Source organism: Thermobia domestica, chromosome 5 (assembly GCF_964235325.1).
Source record: "Thermobia domestica chromosome 5, izTheDome1.hap1.1, whole genome shotgun sequence".
Lineage (NCBI taxonomy): Eukaryota > Metazoa > Arthropoda > Insecta > Zygentoma > Lepismatidae > Thermobia > Thermobia domestica.
The window spans coordinates 38931803-38952689 of record NC_137458.1 but is presented as its reverse complement, the minus strand read 5'-3'; the positions used below and the strand labels follow the sequence as shown (position 1 = coordinate 38952689).

At 35.1% G+C, this 20887-nt stretch overlaps 1 protein-coding gene across 5 annotated transcripts in view; it reads left to right on the top strand.

Annotated features, from left to right (window-relative positions):
* Positions 1 to 20887, top strand: part of LOC145685873 (uncharacterized) — a 167784-nt gene that overhangs the window by 141135 nt on the left and 5762 nt on the right. For 4 of the 5 annotated variants that reach the window (XM_081758538.1, XM_081758537.1, XM_081758536.1 and 1 more), the window contains exons 20-24: positions 940 to 1012; positions 5665 to 5951; positions 6884 to 6959; positions 8784 to 8899; positions 11846 to 12017. In XM_081758538.1, coding sequence (XP_081614664.1) covers positions 940 to 1012; positions 5665 to 5951; positions 6884 to 6959; positions 8784 to 8899; positions 11846 to 12017 — 724 coding nt within the window. The remainder of the gene's footprint in view (positions 1 to 939; positions 1013 to 5664; positions 5952 to 6883; positions 6960 to 8783; positions 8900 to 11845; positions 12018 to 20887) is intronic. The other variant, XM_081758539.1, reaches the window with a different exon arrangement.

The window sequence follows — 20887 nt, the reverse complement described above, 5'->3', positions numbered from 1 at the left end:
AATGACGTATTGGGTATAACGGCAAAATCTAACGGTCCCGTCTAAACTCTATATAAAAACTGTATTTAAACAATTGCTTATTACGACATATCATATAAAAGACTTATTTTTATCACATTATCGGAGAAATGTATCGGCTATAACATTCAATGTTGATTTTTGTTTGTTACGTGTTTGGAAATTGCTAACAATAATGTAAGGTTTATTTTCAAACTCTTATTTCCAGCATATGTTATTGCCATACAGTATTATTGCTGTACATTCTGTATAAACATTAGAAGAAAAAATCCTCTTCAGTCCCACTCCACAAATATTGTATTATATGTACTGTATTTCAGTTACTTTTTTAGTTTTAGCTTTATTCTGTTCATTAACCATGTAAGTGTACAGCCTAAAACTTAGATACGAAATTTTGAGCAAGAAAAGTAAAACCCGGTTTGTGCGACTATCACCTATAACGACCGTAAATTTACTATCCCTTCGAAGTCGTTATAACGGTTTCGACTGTATTATTAAATTATATTTCACAAGAGATTCTACATTTTCCTGTTTAAAATCTCTTCAAGTTTTTTCGTCTTATGTCAGAATTCCGAACACTGAATCAATACACTAAATGAAGCCATAAAATAAACCGTATATTCTAATATTAAAGAACATTTCTGTTGTTCACGACTCAGAAATGTATTTGAAAGATGTATTATAAAATTGCAGAAGCGCGAACGTAAGTTTAGCCGGCTGTGAGGATTTTGAGTATTATTGTATGTAATTAATATTAATCAAATTTAATTCTTTTTCTGTAGCTAATCTGTTGTTGTACTTTATTTTAGAACGTGTCCTGGTTACATAGAATTTTTGTAATATTAGCTTACTGTAGCTATTAGTTTATTAGAGAAAGTCAGCTAAGTGTATATTTAATTGAAATGTGACCTACTTATTTAGGTGGAGAAACATTTAAAGACTGGAGAAAGACTGAAACGCGACGTTGAAGTAAAAGAAAGGGAAGTTTGCACAGGTAACTATTTTTAAGGAAATTGCCTAATAGATCATAAGATAAGATTACTTAGGGAATAATAACTGTTTAAGAAGTGTTTAACTTAACGAGCGACTCTGACTACTCATTCAGCTATTACTTTCTCTTTTGGTGCGCGTAGTCCCTGGTTCGATTTTCAGTCAGTCTCTTTTGGTTCACATAATATACTCGTGTAACGTAACATTGAAAGAATTCCGTAAGACTACGAAAGCTTATATGGAGACATTTTAGCTTGGTTCGTTCCCAGGTCATAGGTGAAATAAGTTAAGTGGTGGACAATATCGTATCCGTGAGTTTTGTTAAGATTCACTTATCCTTTCACTTCGTTGTTCCACTATTGTCTTATCATCCATCATTTTTGGCCTATATAGCATGAATGTAAATTTTTTAAACTAAAGGTTCCTTTTCGTTTAAAAATCAGCCTCCTATCTTTGAAGAAGAAGCTTATACGACAAATATAAATTTGTAATGTTAACACCGTTCTTATTGTCAAACTAAGCGATACAAAGCTAATATACTTCTATTTTGCGTTGCTTCCTAGCTGTTTTCTCAAAGACTTGTTTGTCGTATAATTATCAAACTTCGCAGGGTGTTCAAATGTATTCAAGCACTTTCTTTTTATGTCAGAATTCGGAACACTGAATCAATATGCTACATGAAGTCATAAAATAGCCATACATTCCGATATCGAAGAACATAGTAGTTCTGATTTGAAGCAAAGTATTTAGAGATAATGATGTTCTTGAGATAAGCTGTATATTTGTCCGGCATACGTAATTAGAGATTAATGACAATCTGTTCGCCCCTGATAGAACTAGTCCGAGGCGGTTTGAGTTGCTTTGAGAATATTGATTTTGATGTAGATGGGTGAGGTAAGGTGATTATGATCTGTCATATCCTAACATAGGTTGCCAGTCTTTCTTTGCTTCCCGCCTTTTTTTAACCATGCCCTTTTTAGAGACGCCAAGAGCAAATAATAATAATTTCAGGCCTTCAAACAACTTTTTCAACGCGATATTAAAAATGTTACATAAATTAATAATAATATAGAAAGACGGATTAGTGGAGATAAATGCCAATCAAACAAGATATGAGCATATGAAACACATTGCAATAATAACAATAGTATACTGACTGACTCATCTGTAATGTTCTTTCAATACATATTTTCTAGACTACATTTTAATTGAACTATCGGTTGATCTTTCTCAGGGCAAATAGCTTAAATTATTTTTGTATATAGATCTTCTCATAGTTGTTACAACTACCAGTGGTACGTAGTGAAGAATTTTTATATTAATATGCGTCCTTATATGGAGCATTTACGAACATTCTTTTTTCTTACCAGCTAAGGGCTTTTAACCTTTCAATATTTGAATAAACTCAACTCATTTTGTAGTTTTTAGAAATCACTCAATGCGATCTTCTTGCACTAATCTTCATTATGTTCATCTCTGAACTTCTAGAAATTCGAAGCATTCATTGGTTGATGGACATAATAAAGATTGGTGCAAGAAGATCGCATTTAGTGACACCTAAAAAACATAAAAATAATTGAATTTATTCAAACAGTAAAAAGTTAAGAGCTCTTAACTGGTAAGAATAAATATTAAAAAAAAAAAAAAAAAAAAAAAAAAAAAGTTCGTAAATGCTCCATGTAAGAACGTATAATAATATAAAAATTCTTCACTACGTACCATGTTAGTTACAACAACTATGTGAAGGTGTACATAGAATAATAATTTAACAAGTGTTCCCTTCCCTTTTCCCTGAGGAAGATTTACCAATAGTTCAATTAAAATATAAGCTAAAATATATATTTATATTGAAGGAACATTACAGGTGGATCTGTAAACTATTCTTATCGATCAAAAAAGTTATTAATTGAACACAATAAACTAAATAAATTCAAAATTCAAAGATGTATGACATGTCCTGGAGTCGTGTTCCTGTCTGAGCGCTGATGTATATTGACGGTTCCAGTTTCATTCTAATTTCTGGACATTTAATATTTAATACTTAAGAAACACTGGCGTAAAACTGTTAAACGTGTGAAACTAAGAATTCCGTTAAACGTGAGTCTACTCAAAACCAATCTGTACCTTAAACCAATTTTTCCTGAACATTTAAACAACTATTCAAAACGCTCTTTTTTCATAAGCAACCATTATTACTAATACTTATTACGTAACATCTAACCTGCTACTAGAAGTATATCTCAAACAATAATTCTACGTAAATCGTCTTCATTAATTACTTTAATGCTCCACTAACATTATATAAGGTTACATACAGTGGATGCTTTACCATTCAAAATAAACAACTGATAATCTCAAATATTTATGCATCCCACCATTAACACTAATTCAAATACAAATTGAAAGTCGACTATTCATTATATTGTTAATAGCTGAAAATCAACTATTATCAAATAGATTATTCATTAAAATGAAATGCCAACCAACATTTAGACATGTGTAAGTTTTATAATTACATGGGCGCATGGGGGGATATTCAAAATTAACAAAAAATTGGAGGATTCATTGGTAAGTAGCCAATTTTTTATTAATGTGTAAGTTTTGTTCAACTTTCTGCCCTATATTTGCACTCCCAACAGAAACAAATTGTTTTTCCTGTCAATAGTCCTTGAATAGACAGGTTGCTTGACTAATATACAAACATACATGTAAGACCGGCTAAAATTCAATATATCAGCAATTATATAGATTGAAAATATAAAAGTTTACCTGTAGGTTAAACATATATTATTGTAATCCACATTAGTACGAATTGAATACTTTAGACATACACAAAAAAGAAAGAAAAAGAAATTCTCAGACACTAAGATAATAAAATATATTTGACAATGATATTTTCATGAACTGTATTTATAATACTGCAGAAACGTAGATTACCGTTGATCATTATAATAGATATTTTCTTACACACTTGAAGAATAAATTTCGTGTTGCTCGATCTTTTACTTGCTCTAACATTCCACTATATGACAATGTGGTGTGGGAAGAGATAGGGGAAAGAGAGATGTAATCCTCGTAGTTAAGTTTTCTGTAAACAGCGTTAAGTAAATGTTCCTCAAACTTCTAATAGAGTACTTTATAATTTTATACAAATGAAATTGTTTGTTGCCGATCACGTTAACTAGCGGACACTAATTAATAAAATTTCCTAAGTATAATTGATACTGTCCGACTTTCTATATATAATGGTAGGCGATATACTAGAAACATATCGCCTCTTGGAGGTCTCCAGTAGGCCTCTTGGAGAACAAACATAGAAAGTGAGTAAGCTGATCAAGAATTACGAACTGTCGAATTTGCAAAGAACAGACGACAAGAACAAAAGGTGTGTTGTATTTCAGAGTTATAGATAGCTATCACGAAATCAAAGTGTATCCATCTCACTTCAATAAAATTATTACTAAGTAACTAAATACTTCGATGCAAAAGAGCCCAAATGGATAAAATGTCACATCAATTCTGGAACACATTTGGGCTCGAAGTGGTGACTTCATATGTGATTACTGAAAGTATGAGAAAAAAAAAAAAAAAAAAAAAAAAACAAGGAGCCCCTTTAAAAATGGTTCTGAGAAAGAGAAATTAATTCTATCTAAATATATAAAGATGTGTGTATATTTCAGCATAACTCTGGAATGCCTGGAGCAATTTAAACCAAATTTGGTACACATATTAAACCTGGAAAAGAATGCTGTGGCGGTAGGATCTCCTAGCACCTAGGGAGAGTGTGAGGAACTGACTTACAAAAATTATCGAAAATAACCAATATTAGTGTCGAAACCGTAGTTTTCGGGGTTGCTAAGATAAATCATGACACTTCCAGTCTCGTTTATGTCCAAGTTAAGCGCCCCTGGGACGATGGAAGGATGACATATAAAATAATCGAAAACGACCGATATTACTGTCGAATAAGTAATTTGCGTGGTCGCTGAGTTAATTGTTGACAATCTCAATGCTGTTTAAGTCCAAGGTTCAGCCAGTAAGACCCTCTAGCGTTCCTAGGGGTGTGGGAAAGGGGAGAACGTGTAAAAAAAAGTACAACCGATATTAGTGTCGAATCAACAGTTTTGTGAAGCGCTCAGATGAATAGTTTCATTCCTGATACTATTAAAAGTCCCAATTAAACACCCACCGGCATAGGGTAAGAAAGGGTAAAAAGTAAAATATCTTAGATAACCGAGATTGCTGTCATCAGGGTCAGGGTCAGTCGATTACTATGTTTTTTGAGTCGCTGTTCAATGCCAATCCCGATGATATTTAAGTCCAAGTTTAGGCAAGAATGGGCATGTCAACTGGTTCGGGAATTTACAAGGGCAACGCAGAATACATTCTTTGTGGTTATGTATTTTATTCAGTTCTTTGCTTTCGACTGAGGCAACGCGGAAGGCGTTACCTGTCTTTATTTATTGTACTCGGTTCCTTATTGACAGAGGCAACACCGCTCATGCATATATATACTTTGCAAACAATATTACAACTACTTTCTATTTTTTTCCTCCCTTAAGTTAGTTTATTTTCGGAGTATCGTGATTTTGTGTTGGAAACTTAGAAATATGTTTTAATCACTTTTGGTTAAATTTTAACTTCCATTTCTTCCAGAAAAGAGTACAACAACACACGCAACAAGAGAAATGAAGAAAAAATCTGAAATGAAACCTAATAGTATAAAACAAAACACTAATATTGAAAATGAAATAACTTCAACTATTGACTGTAAGAACAACAGTAATTCATTAAACTCTGATAAACTTCGGAATGATTGTAATATTTCTGGTGCATCATTAGACTTTGAGACTGCACGATTATCAAAATCATATTCAGAATTCATAGCCAATGAGAAGGCAGCAGTAGACAGCAATCATACACGAAGTAAAAGCTTCTCAAAGGTTAGTACTAATAAACAATTGTAAGTCATTCGCCTATTTAAAGAGATATTTAAATAAGAAAAAGGTTTCAATAGTTGATGGAATTGAGACTAAGGTGAATTTGTTTTTCGCTGTTATTTCTTGTCAGTAGGTCTACTGATCTTGTTCGCTAACTGTAAAAATTCCAATCAATATGTTGTTTCAACCGTCTGTGTGAAATTTGTACATATTCACTACGTTATACATTAAATTACTGTTTCTTCTGTTTTAAATAATGTTTAGAACTTTTTATAGCTAATTAAGTAAATTAAGAGAGAGGAGAATTTTAACAGTTGAAATGTTGGCTTGAAGTTCAAATCATATGTGTAACTTCAAAGTTTCCTTAAAAGTAAATGAAACAATGTACATTACAACTAAGTTTAAGATATTCATCTTTACATGGACATGGATTTTATAAAAGTATTTTGCATATTCTGCTAGAATATTTTCAGATTCTGCCAATTATGTTATAGATAGTATATGCTCTACTGTATTATTCGAATAAATAAAATAAATTTTTTTTTAAAAAAAAACGAAATATCCTTTGGTAAAATTCACTCGAATCTGCTCATTGCACTTGAAATTATCTCAGATTCATGAACATGACTTTTACTTTGTTTAAAAGAGGATTTCTGCCGTTCACAACATATAAATGTACTATTGAAGGCTATGATATAAAATTTCAAAAGCACGTAATATACGTAAATTTAGGCTATTGTAATAAATTTAGTATTACTATATGTAATGAAAATGAATTAAATTCAGTTCTTCCACCTTATAATTTTGTGCTTTCCATATGAACCTTTCCTGGTTGTATAAAATAGATTTTAATTTATAATCTTTTTTGTTTGTTTGTTTTTTGTAGATTGAAGAATTTATATTTCAATCACTTGTTATTTATTTATATTTTTTAGGGAGAAAAATATGTAAAGAATGGAGAAAGACTAAAACGTAGCTCAGAAGTAGTAAAGGAAATGGAAGTTTTTATAGGTAATGCTTTAGTAAGACTATCCATGGTTTTGGATTGATTATTTTAATAAAAAGCCTGACCAAAGCTTACCCACTGTATTTTAAATTATATTAAGTAGCGGTTCAACTGGACAGGGAGCTTACCTTATAATTTAAAATACAATGGGTTTAAGCTTTGGTCAGTGCTTTTTATCTTTTTAAAAAATGGTAATGCTTTGAAAAGAATATTCTTTCTAACGATAAAGAGCTATTAATGTACTTTACTATGATCACTTTTCATATTGTTTCTGTTACATTCTCTTGTCATGAGTGTGATCCCGGCTTCAGTTTCGAGTCATGAGTGTGATCCCGGCTTCTCACCCTTTATTAGTTATATATATCCGTGTGGCATAATATTGAAAGAAAGAAGTGGGACTAAGAAAATCTACATTGGGTAAATGGCGGATACTTAGAGCACTCTTTTCTGCTGCAAAGAATCTTTGGTTCCATCTCAGATCATGTGGGTTAGTGGTGGACAACATCGTGTTTGAGAGCTTTGTTGCTGTTCTGTCTTTCCTATGATTTTCGTTCTTTTACTTGCATTATCATTCGTCTCCGTAATTTTACAGAGCATAAACATAGGTAGAAATCTTCGCGAATATAAAATATTGAATCTGCATAGTTAGTTTAATTATAGGTAATAAGATAACGGCTAAATTATATTAGATTCCTAAACTTTGTTTTATTACGTAATTGATTTCAAAAACAGTTTCTAACGCAGTAGTTTATAATAGCTATCTAGTCGTGAAACTTTTTGTTTTGAGAAATTCCCTGCAAATACAGTAGGCAAATTATACTTCGGTTCATTATTAACTTGAATTTAAAATATTTAATGTTCATACTTAATTTGTACACTTTAAGAGATATGCTTTACTTTTAAAAAGTAATTTAATCTAAGTTTTTTTTTTTTTTTTTTTTTTTTTAAAGAGAGAAACTGAGGAAATAACCAAAAATGTACTGGCAATCGGATTTTACTTTATATATATATATATAGAGAGAGAGAGAGAGTCCGCCAGAAAAATGTGTACACTCTTTGTCATCCTGTATCAGGATACTGACATTGACAATTGTTCTGAAATTTAAGTATGTTGTAGTATAGTTTTTCGCCCAACAGATGTTGGCTGTTGCTTGGGACGCTCGAGAGCCTTCACCAGAAGATTAGAGAAACATGTGCATCGGTCTCCATTGATACATTGACCACTGTAACTGCAGCGACCGCTCGTCGTTCTATGCGCCTCAAGCTTGTCAACAACGCGTTTGATTGTTAGGTGGGCTGGTGGTTCAGTATTAAACTCCTCTCTCCGCTGATGCTGCACTTCGATGGCATTCCCAAATCTGGTAAAACACTTCAAAACGTACTTACGCTGCTTGAACGTCAAGCCTGCTCCTGCCATTTTCTTTCTAACTAACCGTGCTGACAGTAACGACATCTGTTGAGCGATAAACCGTACTACTACTAGCGCATAAACATTATTTAGTAACTCCTTCTGCCTAAAACTTGTTGCTGAGCAATCTTTGTAAATGATTCTCCCAATAAAATCATTTCCAAGGCTAGCTGGTATTCAGTGTTTCATAATTTGTATGGAACATGAAGTAGAAGTAGTAAAGAGAGGGAAAAAAAAGAATGAATGTATCTTGTTTTTTGCATGCACACCACCTGTTTCGTAATCTAGCTCATATATAAAAATACTTGAATTTTCGATCATTTCAGTTATGATATGAATTGTTATCTGTTTTCTACAATTGCGTTGTAGAAAGAGATTTAGTAAAAGTTTAAAAGTTTTTCGTTGTACTTTTCTATTTCAGTCCAACACGAAACGAAAAGAAGGAAACTAGAAGCGCCTTTACTTCCTGCCAAGGACCTATTTAATGTGTGTAAAGAAAAGAAGAAAGAGTTACAAAGCAAAGAAAATTCTGAAAATGTAAGATCGATCAATATATTTATTATATGCGCTAGTATTTATAGGCATTTGAATCGAAAAGTATTTGGAGACATTTTGGAGACATTTTATTATATTTATATAAATAAAAATGAAAGTGACTATCTTTGTGGCTTAATAACTCTTGAACCACTCGACCGATCTCGATCAAATTTTCAATATAGATGATGTTCGTACCTGAGATGGTTTTCATCATTTTATTTTGACAGTGCAACTTAGGGCAGGGAGAGATATTTAAAAATAATCGTAAATGACCGATATTAATGTCGAATCCATAGTTTTTTGGAGACGCTGAAATCAACAGTGAACTTCCGATGCCTTTTAAATCCAAATTCAGCACCGCAAATTGGGAGAGGGTGATACATACCCTTGGGGAAGGAGAAGATACATAAAACTGATCGAAAATGACCGATATCAGAGAGTGCTTCAGTAATATTAAAAAGTGACTGACTAACGGAACATACTACTAACTTTTCTTATTTTTAACCCAGCGAAGTGAGTATGCTGTATGTAAATCAAGTTGTATGTAAAATTGGACCAAGTGAAACCTGTATATTTTTCAATATTAATTTACTTACAGTGTAGACGTATACGAAGTAAACAAATTATACAAGAGGTTTATTTAGAGTAACCGTATGTAAATTATCGAATACTGGACCTTATCTCAGAAAATGCCTGATTTTCCATGAAAAAGCCAGACATCTTGTTATAATTTCGGAAAGAACTTACACTATTATTGTGTTGACGATGCTGAAACTGTATCGGTTGCAGGAGCAGAATGATACAGAGGTTGTTCAGTCTACATTTGGCCAATTTCGACTTACCTAAAAATTTAGAAGAATGCATGGCGCCAGGTCCGTAAGTGCTCGATGTGTTTCCCTTGATTCCTAACAATAGCCCGACAGCGTAATTTCCACTGTAATAGGCTTCTCTGAAGAACTGGGAGGGGAATCTTGTCTCATTCCCTTTGCACAGCTTTCCGAAGTCCTTCTACAGTTGTCACACGCCGTTTTCCCAAAGCCCGCTGCAGCAATCCAAATCCACAATAGTCCGTAGGACTTGCATCTGGAGATTTAACAGGTACCTCATTGAAAGGTATCACCGGTATACCACTTGCCTCCTCCATCTCCCTGTAGAATGCGAGGGACGATCGTGAGGTATGTGATGAGGATCGTGAGGCCTTGTCCATGTGAATGCGCACCAGATTGGCGTCATTTCCGTACATTGTTGGAATCTCATGCTCGTAGATCGGCTGCATGATCTGCTCCTGAAAATACTGCGAATTTATTTTGCAGTTCTTCGCCACCCTACGAATCTTCAGTTTACCTCGATAACAGTAGCCAGTAACTACCATGGACCCTTTTGGGAAGGATTCTTTATAGACACGGACCCACCTTCTGAAGTTGAAGTTTGGCGCCTTTCTCTCGGTACATCATGGCTCTCGGTTTGCCGCAGTCGGAAAGGTAAATCTATGCTTCATCGAGCGTGACGACGTACATCCACCTTTGTTTTGCCAGATGCCGTTCGTACAGCTTCCGGGCGTTACACTTTCGTTCCTTTTAGTGGCATCCGGCTCACAGTTCCCAAATACACGTCAAGATGATAAGCCATACACCTTTGTGTTGGCGAATTTTCTTGCATTGCCATTTTGCGAAGTTTCCTCTGCATAGTGGAGGTGGCCTTGGTGCATTCCCGCTTCCTAGGCAACTTCATTGGTGATCCAAATGGTGGAGCTTCGTTGCCCTTGTACTTTTTAATAACATTTTTTATTCCACTTAAACTGATGTTGCAACCATTCTTCTTGCACTGTTTTCTAATGACAGAAACACTAAAGTGGACTTCATAAAGAGCCGCAACATAGCCTTCCCAAAACCGGCTTAGTTTGGGTGACATTTTGGTCACAGAGCGGAAACCCACACACTTGGAAACAAATTTAACACAACACTTACAACAATGGTCCTGTTTTGTGCGTTATTGTCGTCCGCGCGGATAAAAACTGCGTTCCCAGAAAGCCACTGCACAACATTGCAGGACGCCACGAGCCAGGTCGGGTGAGTTCATTCTGCCCGGGACGGAGAAGGAACGAAATCGGCCAAACGTAGGCTGAACAACCTCTGTACTTGTCCACAACTCTCAGTTTTGATAGAAGTAATCTATTACGTTCTTGTAACAAGTATTTGTAGAATTCTTCACAAATTATGAATTAGAAATTATATTTTACTACCATGACAATTTTTCCTTAACTGACTATATTACGAGTAATTGTTTCATTTTTCCTCTGAGCATAGATTAGAAAACTTTTTCATTCGTTGCATTACGGAAGTTCACTGATTGTTTCTATGATATTATTACATCTGGAAAATTCATCACTCCTTGTCAAGAGTTAAACTTTGATCTACACCAAACATGCAAATGGCATAGTCCATATCAATTCAGGGAGGGGGATAGTATCAAACGTTATTGAATTTAATAGATGTTAAAATTTAGGACAAAGTAAGAAACCTGTATCTTTTAATTTTCTCTAATAATAATAATCCTGGCGCGAGATACAAGCGGCCAAAGATGGGCCTCGGGCGCCATTTCTCACGTGTGTGATTTTTGACAAAATATTAAAATGCTTTATCTCCAGTAGCATTGAAGCTTGAATTCTGATACTCCTTCCTTATTTATTTATTTATTTTTACTTCGAATTCACAAATCTTCATTTTCTTTAAAAGTTAAATGTCGATAGTAAAGTATCCTTGACATATCACACACATCACATGAAGTACTCCTGTATTAACAAGTAGATGTAGATGAATGAGTATTAGAGAATAAAATGCATAGGTCATATTATATACGGACGAAAACTAGTCATTAATCTTAATGTAAATATGAGTAATATAATATAATTTAATCGTAATAATATAATTTAATTTGCTTTTCAAGTCTCTCGTCAGAAGTCATACCAAGTCAGGACACGAAACTTTTGCTAGTACCTCGTCTGCGTATGAACCCTTTGCTGAAAGATGCGGAAATAGCGAAAATAGTCAAGATGATGATGATGGTGATACTTCTTTCTTTATCGAATCAAACTATTCGTTAAATAAACGAAGAGTTGGTAAGTAATATGTAATTATCTTTAAGATTGTGTAACGTTTGAGAGAGTCTAGAATTTACAGAATATATAGAAGTACTAAAAATCTGAGAGTTACTATATTTTGTAAGAGAAGGCTCATAGAATTTTCGAATATATATCTTGATTAGATTAATATTCTCATTCATAGTTTGCTACCCTTAAATGTTCAATAATAATAATAATAATAATAACTTTCCTTACCAATATCCATCCGAGTCTAGGTATGTACGGGCCATCTTCAAAGACTTTTCATTCCGCTATTCATCCTAAACCTTGTTTCCATCTCCTCCCCTTCTTTCCACATCCTTTTATATTTCATTCCGCCACCTACTTCTCGGGTCCGCTTGCCTATCATTTTTGTTTGTAGAGATTTCTCAGGTAAGTGCTTTCTACTTACTCATACTAGCATAGACTCTATACTTTCTAAAATATTCTCTTCGTTGTTTATATTCCTGATTATTTCTTATTTCCTCTTCCCATATTATTCCGAGAATACTTCTGAGGATTCTTTATTGGACTCTGCTCCACTCTTTCTCTGTTATTATCCATATTTCGTAGATTATTATGGGACAAAACAGAGGAACTTATTAATTTAATGAAGGCACTTGAAAAAAATGCAAGTTACCTGATTACTATTACTCCTTCCTCCCTCCCCCGGAATAGCTTTGGTACGGCATGGGATGGAGTCGTAAAGATCGTGAATGCAGCGGCGCAAATCTGTCTTTAACATTGGGAAGGGAACAAGTAAGACTTTTTTTTTTTTTAACCGATGCTCAAAATAATTGTGAAGTTGAAAAACAACCCTGTGGAGGATCAGGCAGCAGTGTTGTCTTCAACATTGGGAGACGGGCAGATTTGAGGCTTATTCGGGGGGGGGGGGGTACATCAATTTCATCTTACTTTCCTTTGTGGCAACCGGACACAAATCATCACTTTTTTTCAAAAAAAAAAAAAAGGAAAAAGAAACATATCCTCCTCATCACCCCCCCCCCCACACACACACACACGCGCGCGCGGATTTGCGCCAGTGCGTAAATGGTAGGAACTGGAATGTTATACAACTCCGTGTGCAGCACATCACTCAGTTCCGTAAGAGAGGATAAAGCCGAAAGTCTGTGCCTAATTCGTGTTTCCAAAACGCACCGCAGATGATGTTCGATTATGTTCCGGTACCGGAGGAGGTGTTCAGTTTCAATCCGATGTTCTTCAAACCACGCCTCAGCAGCTTAAGATGTGTGAATAGGTGCATTATCATTCTGGGATATACGCCATTGCCCGGAAACATCTTCTGGATCATAGGATGCATATGGATCCCTAAAATGGCGACACAATCACAGATGTTACACGCATATTTTTTCGCGCTCGACTCTAGCCATAGGAACTAAATACATGTTTCTGATTGGTTGGAGTTATCTGTTGGCCTGCCACCGTAGTACACACATTAATCGAAATTGCACCACCCAAGTGTGACGTAATGTCACGTGGTATTATGATGAGGGCAAAGGTGGAATAAGACGAGCCCTGTTGGGTTCTAACTCCCTTCGCTCGCTGACGCTTGCTCAGCTATGTTTCTTAACGTAAGTAAATCACCATTTTATCAATAAAGTTGTGTGTGTAAAGTGGTCTAATTACCACGTGACATTATGTCACGACCTGATGGTGCAACTTAAATGTAAATTTACATCCCAAATGGTTAGGTAAATGATGGAAAGAACACAATTTATGCATTGTATATTACGTAAAAGACAGATGAGTATTATTTTCATCTTATTGTAATGATAAAAATGTTATAAAAATTGAAAATAAATTTTAAAATATTTTCCTTGGGCCGGATTTGAACTAGTGGTGGGTACAAAAGCCGGTTTTTCGGTTTTTAGAAAAACTGAAACCGGTTTTCTCCAAAAACCGGTTCTCTCCAAAAACCGGTTCGGTTTTTCACCGGTTTCCGTTTTCTTCAAAACCGATTTCATTTTTTTTTTCAAAATTGGTTCTATTTCTAATCAAAATAGTGTTTCATTGTTCTCTGGAAACAGATTCCGCTTCCACAGAAATAGTTTTGTGTGTTTACCAAAAGTTCTCACCGAAACTGGTTCCGGTGAAAAACCGAACTGGTCTTGAAGAAAACCGTAATGTTGGGTTTTCGGATTTCGGTTTTTCTAAAAACCGGTTTTGCCCATCCGTAGTTTGAACCCATGCCAAAAGCGATTTTCATTACTAGCCCGCTCGCTAGCATGCTTGGCTATAAGGACCGACAGTATCTGGCGTTCGATTTCTCCTATATGAATGCTACGTGCCGAGAAACGAATAACTCCAACCAATCAGAACTGTGTATTTAGCTCCTATGGCTAGGGTCGAACGTGTTCATGGTTGGACGGAGACACTGCGAATCATGCTTCTTTACACATTCACCACACATAAACACGGCCCGTGTTTGAAAATAAAGTGAATGATGACTCATCCGATCATATCTCACGTTTCCAGTCATAAGCAGTCCTTGTCGCATGTTAGCGCCACCATTGACGTTGTACTAACGTTATGGTTCCTTATCAGTGATTTTAATCCGACTCCTATGTCCATGTTATTTAGCTCGAAGCGGATTGTGATTGTCGATACAGTCTATGGGAAGTGGTGCTTCAGTTCCTTCTTTACTTGCAGTTAGTCGCACGCATCTCAGTGATAATGCTCGGCGGGACGTGTCACTGAGAAATTTCTTTCGAGTGATGTTCTTCGCCGATATGGCTTTGTACTGAGTTTTGTAGACTCTCGTAACCTTGAGCATTGTTCCTCGCGACACACCAGAAGGTAAAAACTGGGAGGGGACAGCCAGAACCCAAACTGTGATAGGTACGTCATGAGTTTACTATAAAAAAATTAAAAAATAGCTTAAATTATTTTTATCACTCAAAAAACTGGAGGGCCTAGGTCCCCCGGGCTAGATCCACCAGTGCGACACACCCAACATACTTGCCACTCTCGCACAAGATAACCGATCGTCGACAATTTCTCCTCTTTGGAAATTAGAGAAGTCGTCCATTTTACACTATCACATCTGCTCAGTTCATTGCACACTGCCGTTCTACTGTCGCGTGGTACCGTGTTTCCCTAACAGCATCACCAACAGCCCGGCGTTATAATCGCCGTCTGACGTTATCAAGCCAAACACCTGACGTGTTTCAAACTTCAGGTGTTTCTATTATTTTGATTACCATCGTAAGTGTTGAATACTAAGTTTAAGATTCCCTAAGTACTTGTGTCCTTATTTCATATCAGATCTTCACATTTTGGAAGAAAAAGATCGCCAGGCTACAGTCTGCTAGTGATTTCTTCTGTAATTCGGCCATCTGTCTTTACTTACAAATCCAGGTTCTTGTCTTCAGTGATTTCCCTCATAGCTTTATTTGTTTGTTTCGTTGGTGGTTGTTTCGTAAAATTACCAAAGCTTTTTTTTTTTTTTTCTTATATGGCTTGTATGGAGACCATATCCTTGTTTGCATTTGCCCCAAACTCCAGTTGTCTTTGTACTTCTTGGGTTTCTCCCCAAATCATTATGTCGACTGGTAGTACACATGGTTCTATTTCTCTATTTCAGTGGTTCCCAAACTTGTTTACTTGGCGCCCTCTTTTGTGAAGCCTGCATACTTCACGCCCCTTTCTCATGTTTGCCGCTTATTGATCTGATCGCCTTTGCGATCTCAGCTGCAGCGTTGAATTCTCAAATCTTAAGTAATAATAATTCTCACCAATTTATATTCATTTCTAGCGAAACTTCTGCATACCATTGTAGTACAGTTTTATTTTTTTACAAGTTTTTTCTTAGTAGAGCCACAGTTCTTACTCAATAGTTATTTTATGTTTCTATGTTAATTATTTTAACGTCTCTTTGTTACAACATGTGTAAGATTGTAACCAACTGAACGAGCTCCTTCGTGGCTACGTGGTTAGTGTACGCGCATATTTGGCGTGGGAGATCCGAGTTTGATTCCCGGCAGGAGCTCATATGGTTCGGTTTCCACGTTAATCAGTAGGTCCACGTCTCATATCGCCTCGCTGCTGAAAGGAACGTTCAACTCAAAATCAACTCAACTATGTAACCAGCTGTACAGAGGAAATATGTTTATGGAAAATATTTGAAACCTCTTTCCTTCTTTGGATGCGCATTTCAATGAAAGATTAGTCATAAAAACACGTAAAATATTGACCCTTTCTTCGATATTCGACCACTAACAACAGGCAACGTCGCTTTCACTGTGGAGAAAAAAAAAATATAGATAATGCCTCCCTCCTTAAAATTAAATTTTCAAAAACTCTAAAACATAGGTTCCCTTATTTATAGTGAGAAGATTATATAGCAAGGTTCATCTTCCTAACTTAATTGGCTCGTGAGATATACAAATTCTGCATAAACTATGACTCCCCACCTCCCCTTTAGTATAGGTAATTTAATCCAGGTAACATGATTAAATCCAGTTCGAAGTAATTGATAGCTATATCCAAAATTTCATTGCAAACTGTTCAGCTGCTTCCCCATGATTCGATCAGCCACAAGATTTTTCATTTCTTAATGTCGATTACGAATCTAGTTTATTTCTGTCAGTAGCTTGCACCCCACTTGCTCACTCTTCACACTTGTCCGCTCCAGGTTGGGAACCATTGCTCTATCCTTTTCCTTCTAACTGCCTTCCATAGCAATATTGGATAGTATAGAATACAGCACACAGCCTTGTTTCAGACCACATTTCACTTTCAATCACTTCCATAGTTCTTTCGTATTCTGCACTGGTAGTCTTCACTTTTTGTCTTCTATTAAGTTCTCTAATAAAAAGTATAATAAAAAGCGAAAATCCTGGTTCGATCCTAGGCCATGTAGTTTGTAATAATATTAATAATAAATGTTATTGTCGAATCAGCTACATAGCCATAGACAAAGTCACATTATATCTTACTACAATAAGTGCACTGCAACAATGATTGTTCATTATTTACAATAAGTGCTATAATACTAAAGTTCTCCACAATAACTTAAATATAATCACCTTACAAAAATTAAATATTATCGCATTCCAAAAATTAATCTATTGAATAAAATGGTGTTTTAACTAATCAAGAGCATAATCTATTTTTGAAACTATCCATAGGTAGTTGTGTCAGTCCTATAGACAATTTATTATACAACCTTACACTCATGGCTTCATAGCTATTTTGTGATTTTGTCAACCTTAAATATGGTACATTGACACGCCTGTTATTTCTAGTGTTATATGAGTGTATGTCATGCCTGTATTGTAATTCTGACGTTTTGGCCTTATGTACATCAACACATTGTATATATACAAATTGATTACCGTCAATATTTTTAATTTTTATGAATAATGGTTTACAGTGGCACGTATTCTGTACATTCATCGTTATTTTGACTTTTTTGTAACAACAGGTCGTCATTCACTTGCCTACCATTTCCCCATAACAGTATGCCGTATAGTAAAATACTTTGAAAAAAGGCGAAGTATGCGGATCTTACTTAGTTTTGTGGTACCTGATTTATCAGATTTTTTATCAAATATATTACTCTAGAAAGTCTTCCTGTAATATATTGAATGTGAGAGTCCCATGATAATTTGTTATCAATTATAATGCCCAAAAATTGTACATTGTCCAAATTGTTCTCGGTTGCCATATCTCTTAAACTGAAGTTTAAATGCTTCGCTTTACCTTCATTAAGGAGAAAAAGCCGTTCGCTTTAAACCATGCTCCTGCTTGAGATAATGTACTTTCTGTGATTTCTTCTAATCTTTCCAAGTCGTGGCTAACACTGAGAAATGTTGTGTCATCTGCATATAAAATTGAGTGACTAGTTACACAATTTGGTAAATCATTATCCATTAAAGTAAAAAGCAAAGGCCCAAGTACTGAGCCTTGCGGTACACCATATACAACCTGGGCAACTGTGACTTTTCCCTTCCCACACTTACTACTTGTCTACGATTCTTAAGGTAAGTCCTGAATAAATTTATACCAGCATTTCCTACACCATAATACGCCAGTTTAATTAATAATAGATTATGGTCAACACAGTCGAAAGCCTTGCTCAGGTCACAGAATGTGGCGCTTACAAAACCTTGTAAAACCTTGCTTACCAATGAGTCTATAGCATCAACCGTAGACCTTCCAGCCCTAAAACCAAACTGTGAATCACTAATTATATTACATTGTTCCAAAGGATCACATAACTGTACTTTTGTGATGTATTCGATGATTTTCGAAAAAATAGAGACTAATGAAACAGGGCAATAGCTAGCTGTGCGATGTTTGTCTCCCTTTTTACAAATTGAAACAACCCTAGACAGCTTTAGTATGTCGGGAAAAACTCCTTCATTTATACATCTATTTATGCAATATGTAAGTGGACTTACAATGCAATCAATTACTTTTTGAATAAGAGTCGTTGATAAGTCATAAATATCAACACTATCGGAGGACTTCATCCTTTTAACAATATCTAAAACAACTGCGGTTGTTACCCCGGTAAAAACTAAATTGTTCTGCACCAATTTAGCATGTAGCTCAGTTATGTCAGAGACCCTTATATTTGTATTTTTGCGTATTTCCTCAACCCGATTTAATAAAGCAAGTGTTAAATTCATCAGGGGGAAATGGGTATACTATTATTATTACCAACTTTAGCTACCTTGTTAATTAATTTCCAGGCCTCCTTACATTTATTAGATGCTGCCCCAATTTTTGCTACATTATATAAATTTTCTGCTTGTTTTAACGCGAATTTATAACCCTTTTTTGCTTTCAAATACTTTTCTTTGTTTACACTTTTGTTAGTTAGGTAGTATAGCAATTTGCATTCCATTTAGTTTTTTATTTATTTATTTATTTATTTATTCTTAACTTTAACTTTCCTTTGAGGAATAGATGTATTAAACACATCCAAAAAACTTGCATGAAACGCTCAAACGTATTATTAGCTGATTTCGTAGATGTAGGCCCAGTTAATACATTCAACCAATTTACATTAATGAATTTCGAAAATGTAAAATTCTTTCATCTGATATTGATCTTGTAATTATTATTTTATTCTCCTCAATTACACATTTCCTAGCAATAACGGAACCTACTTTAATCCAGACACAGTAATGATCTGCTAATGGAAAGACTGTTACATCACCAGATATACGATCTTTTCTATGTTTGTAAATATATTGAAGACTAGTTCACTATATTTCATAATATAGGACTTTTTTTAACATTAATTGGTACACCTCCGCGTTTATGCTTTTCTCTACTATAACTATTGGCTACATAATAGTCATCCATCACAATATATGATATTTCATTTTCATGACACCAATGTTCACTTACACCAAGAACGTCAAACATATTATTTTTAGCGTAAACGTTTACAGCCACTTGTTTGTTACTTAAACATTGTACATTAAGAAAACCTATTTTTAGGTCAAAATTTATATCACACTCACTCAAGTCAGTTATAGATGTAGTATTATTATTATTGTCAATAGACTTCCTTTCTGAGTTAGTATATTGTCCCAAGGTATTATTCCTAATACTAATGTTATTTGTCTTGTACGAAACCGGCCAAACTTTATCTTGAATCAGTTTGGCCTTTACTTCACGTTTCCCTGTTCATTACCCAGCGTGATAATTTTATGGTTCATATTCAAGTACCTGTTTTCAGTAACTTTAACTATAGACTCGCACAATTTCCTTTTACCATAAGCATTAAAATGTTGACCATGTCTAGTATGAAGCATTCTGTCGGTCTTATTAATATTTACCACCGTTACATTCTTAAAACGTTTACTTATCTGTACACAATGTTTGCTTTTTCCACTTCCTTATTAACAATTGACCATTCTTCGAGATCATGTCGATGTGGAATATCCATAACGATCACGTTCGTGTGCGTTAGTCCTGCCAAAGGTTTCCGTAGTGTAGCAGCAGCGGCTTCTGTTCCGTTACTAGCAACATCATTCGCACTTCCCGTGAGTACAACAAAGTCTTTATCCGTTAGCTTGGCACAATCATTCCTTACCTCTGATACAATTTTATCGAATTTCGCCCGTGGTTTCACCCATGCTTCCGTATCAAACTTCTTACCATGACTCATATCTCTCAATATTGTAGAAATTGCACGACCATAACTACGTGCGTAAATCTTGATTTTATTATTTCTTACATTTGTTCTAGTATCCTTGCACTTTAATTTGATCACTATGCCTTGCACTACCGGCACTGAGTTTTTTTCTTCTACATCTGTTTCAGTTAGTACGGAATATCTATTCGATATAGATACACTAACACAAGGCTCACTGTTTGTACTTTCTACATGTCTAGACCTACGCGGTTTTATTTTTTGCCACTCGGTCTCTACTACCATATTATCCTTAGTATTTGTATCCACATTCGTTTTCCGGTTACTCACACTATGCCTAGCTTGCCTCCCTTCCGCGCAAGTATTATATTGTTTGATTTTCACAATATCACCTTTCAAGTAATAATTTCTTTCAAAGACATAATTTCATCTAATTGTTCACTTACCAAATGCCTATTATCAGATTCACAGCTCGATTTTCTTTTCTTTTCACACTTTTGATTGGACGCCATTGTCGTTTGTAAGCATCCTCCACAATGCCAGTCACTTTTTGGAATATTATCCACTCTAACTTCACATTTATCAAAATGATACCATGTATAACAATTATCACATATAATTCCGTTTCTAACTATTTTGTAGCATCTCACACAACTAGCATTCTTTACAACTCTGCCTTTTTGCGAGCGCGATTTTGACACTACTGCGCTATACGACGCCATCTTCAATAATG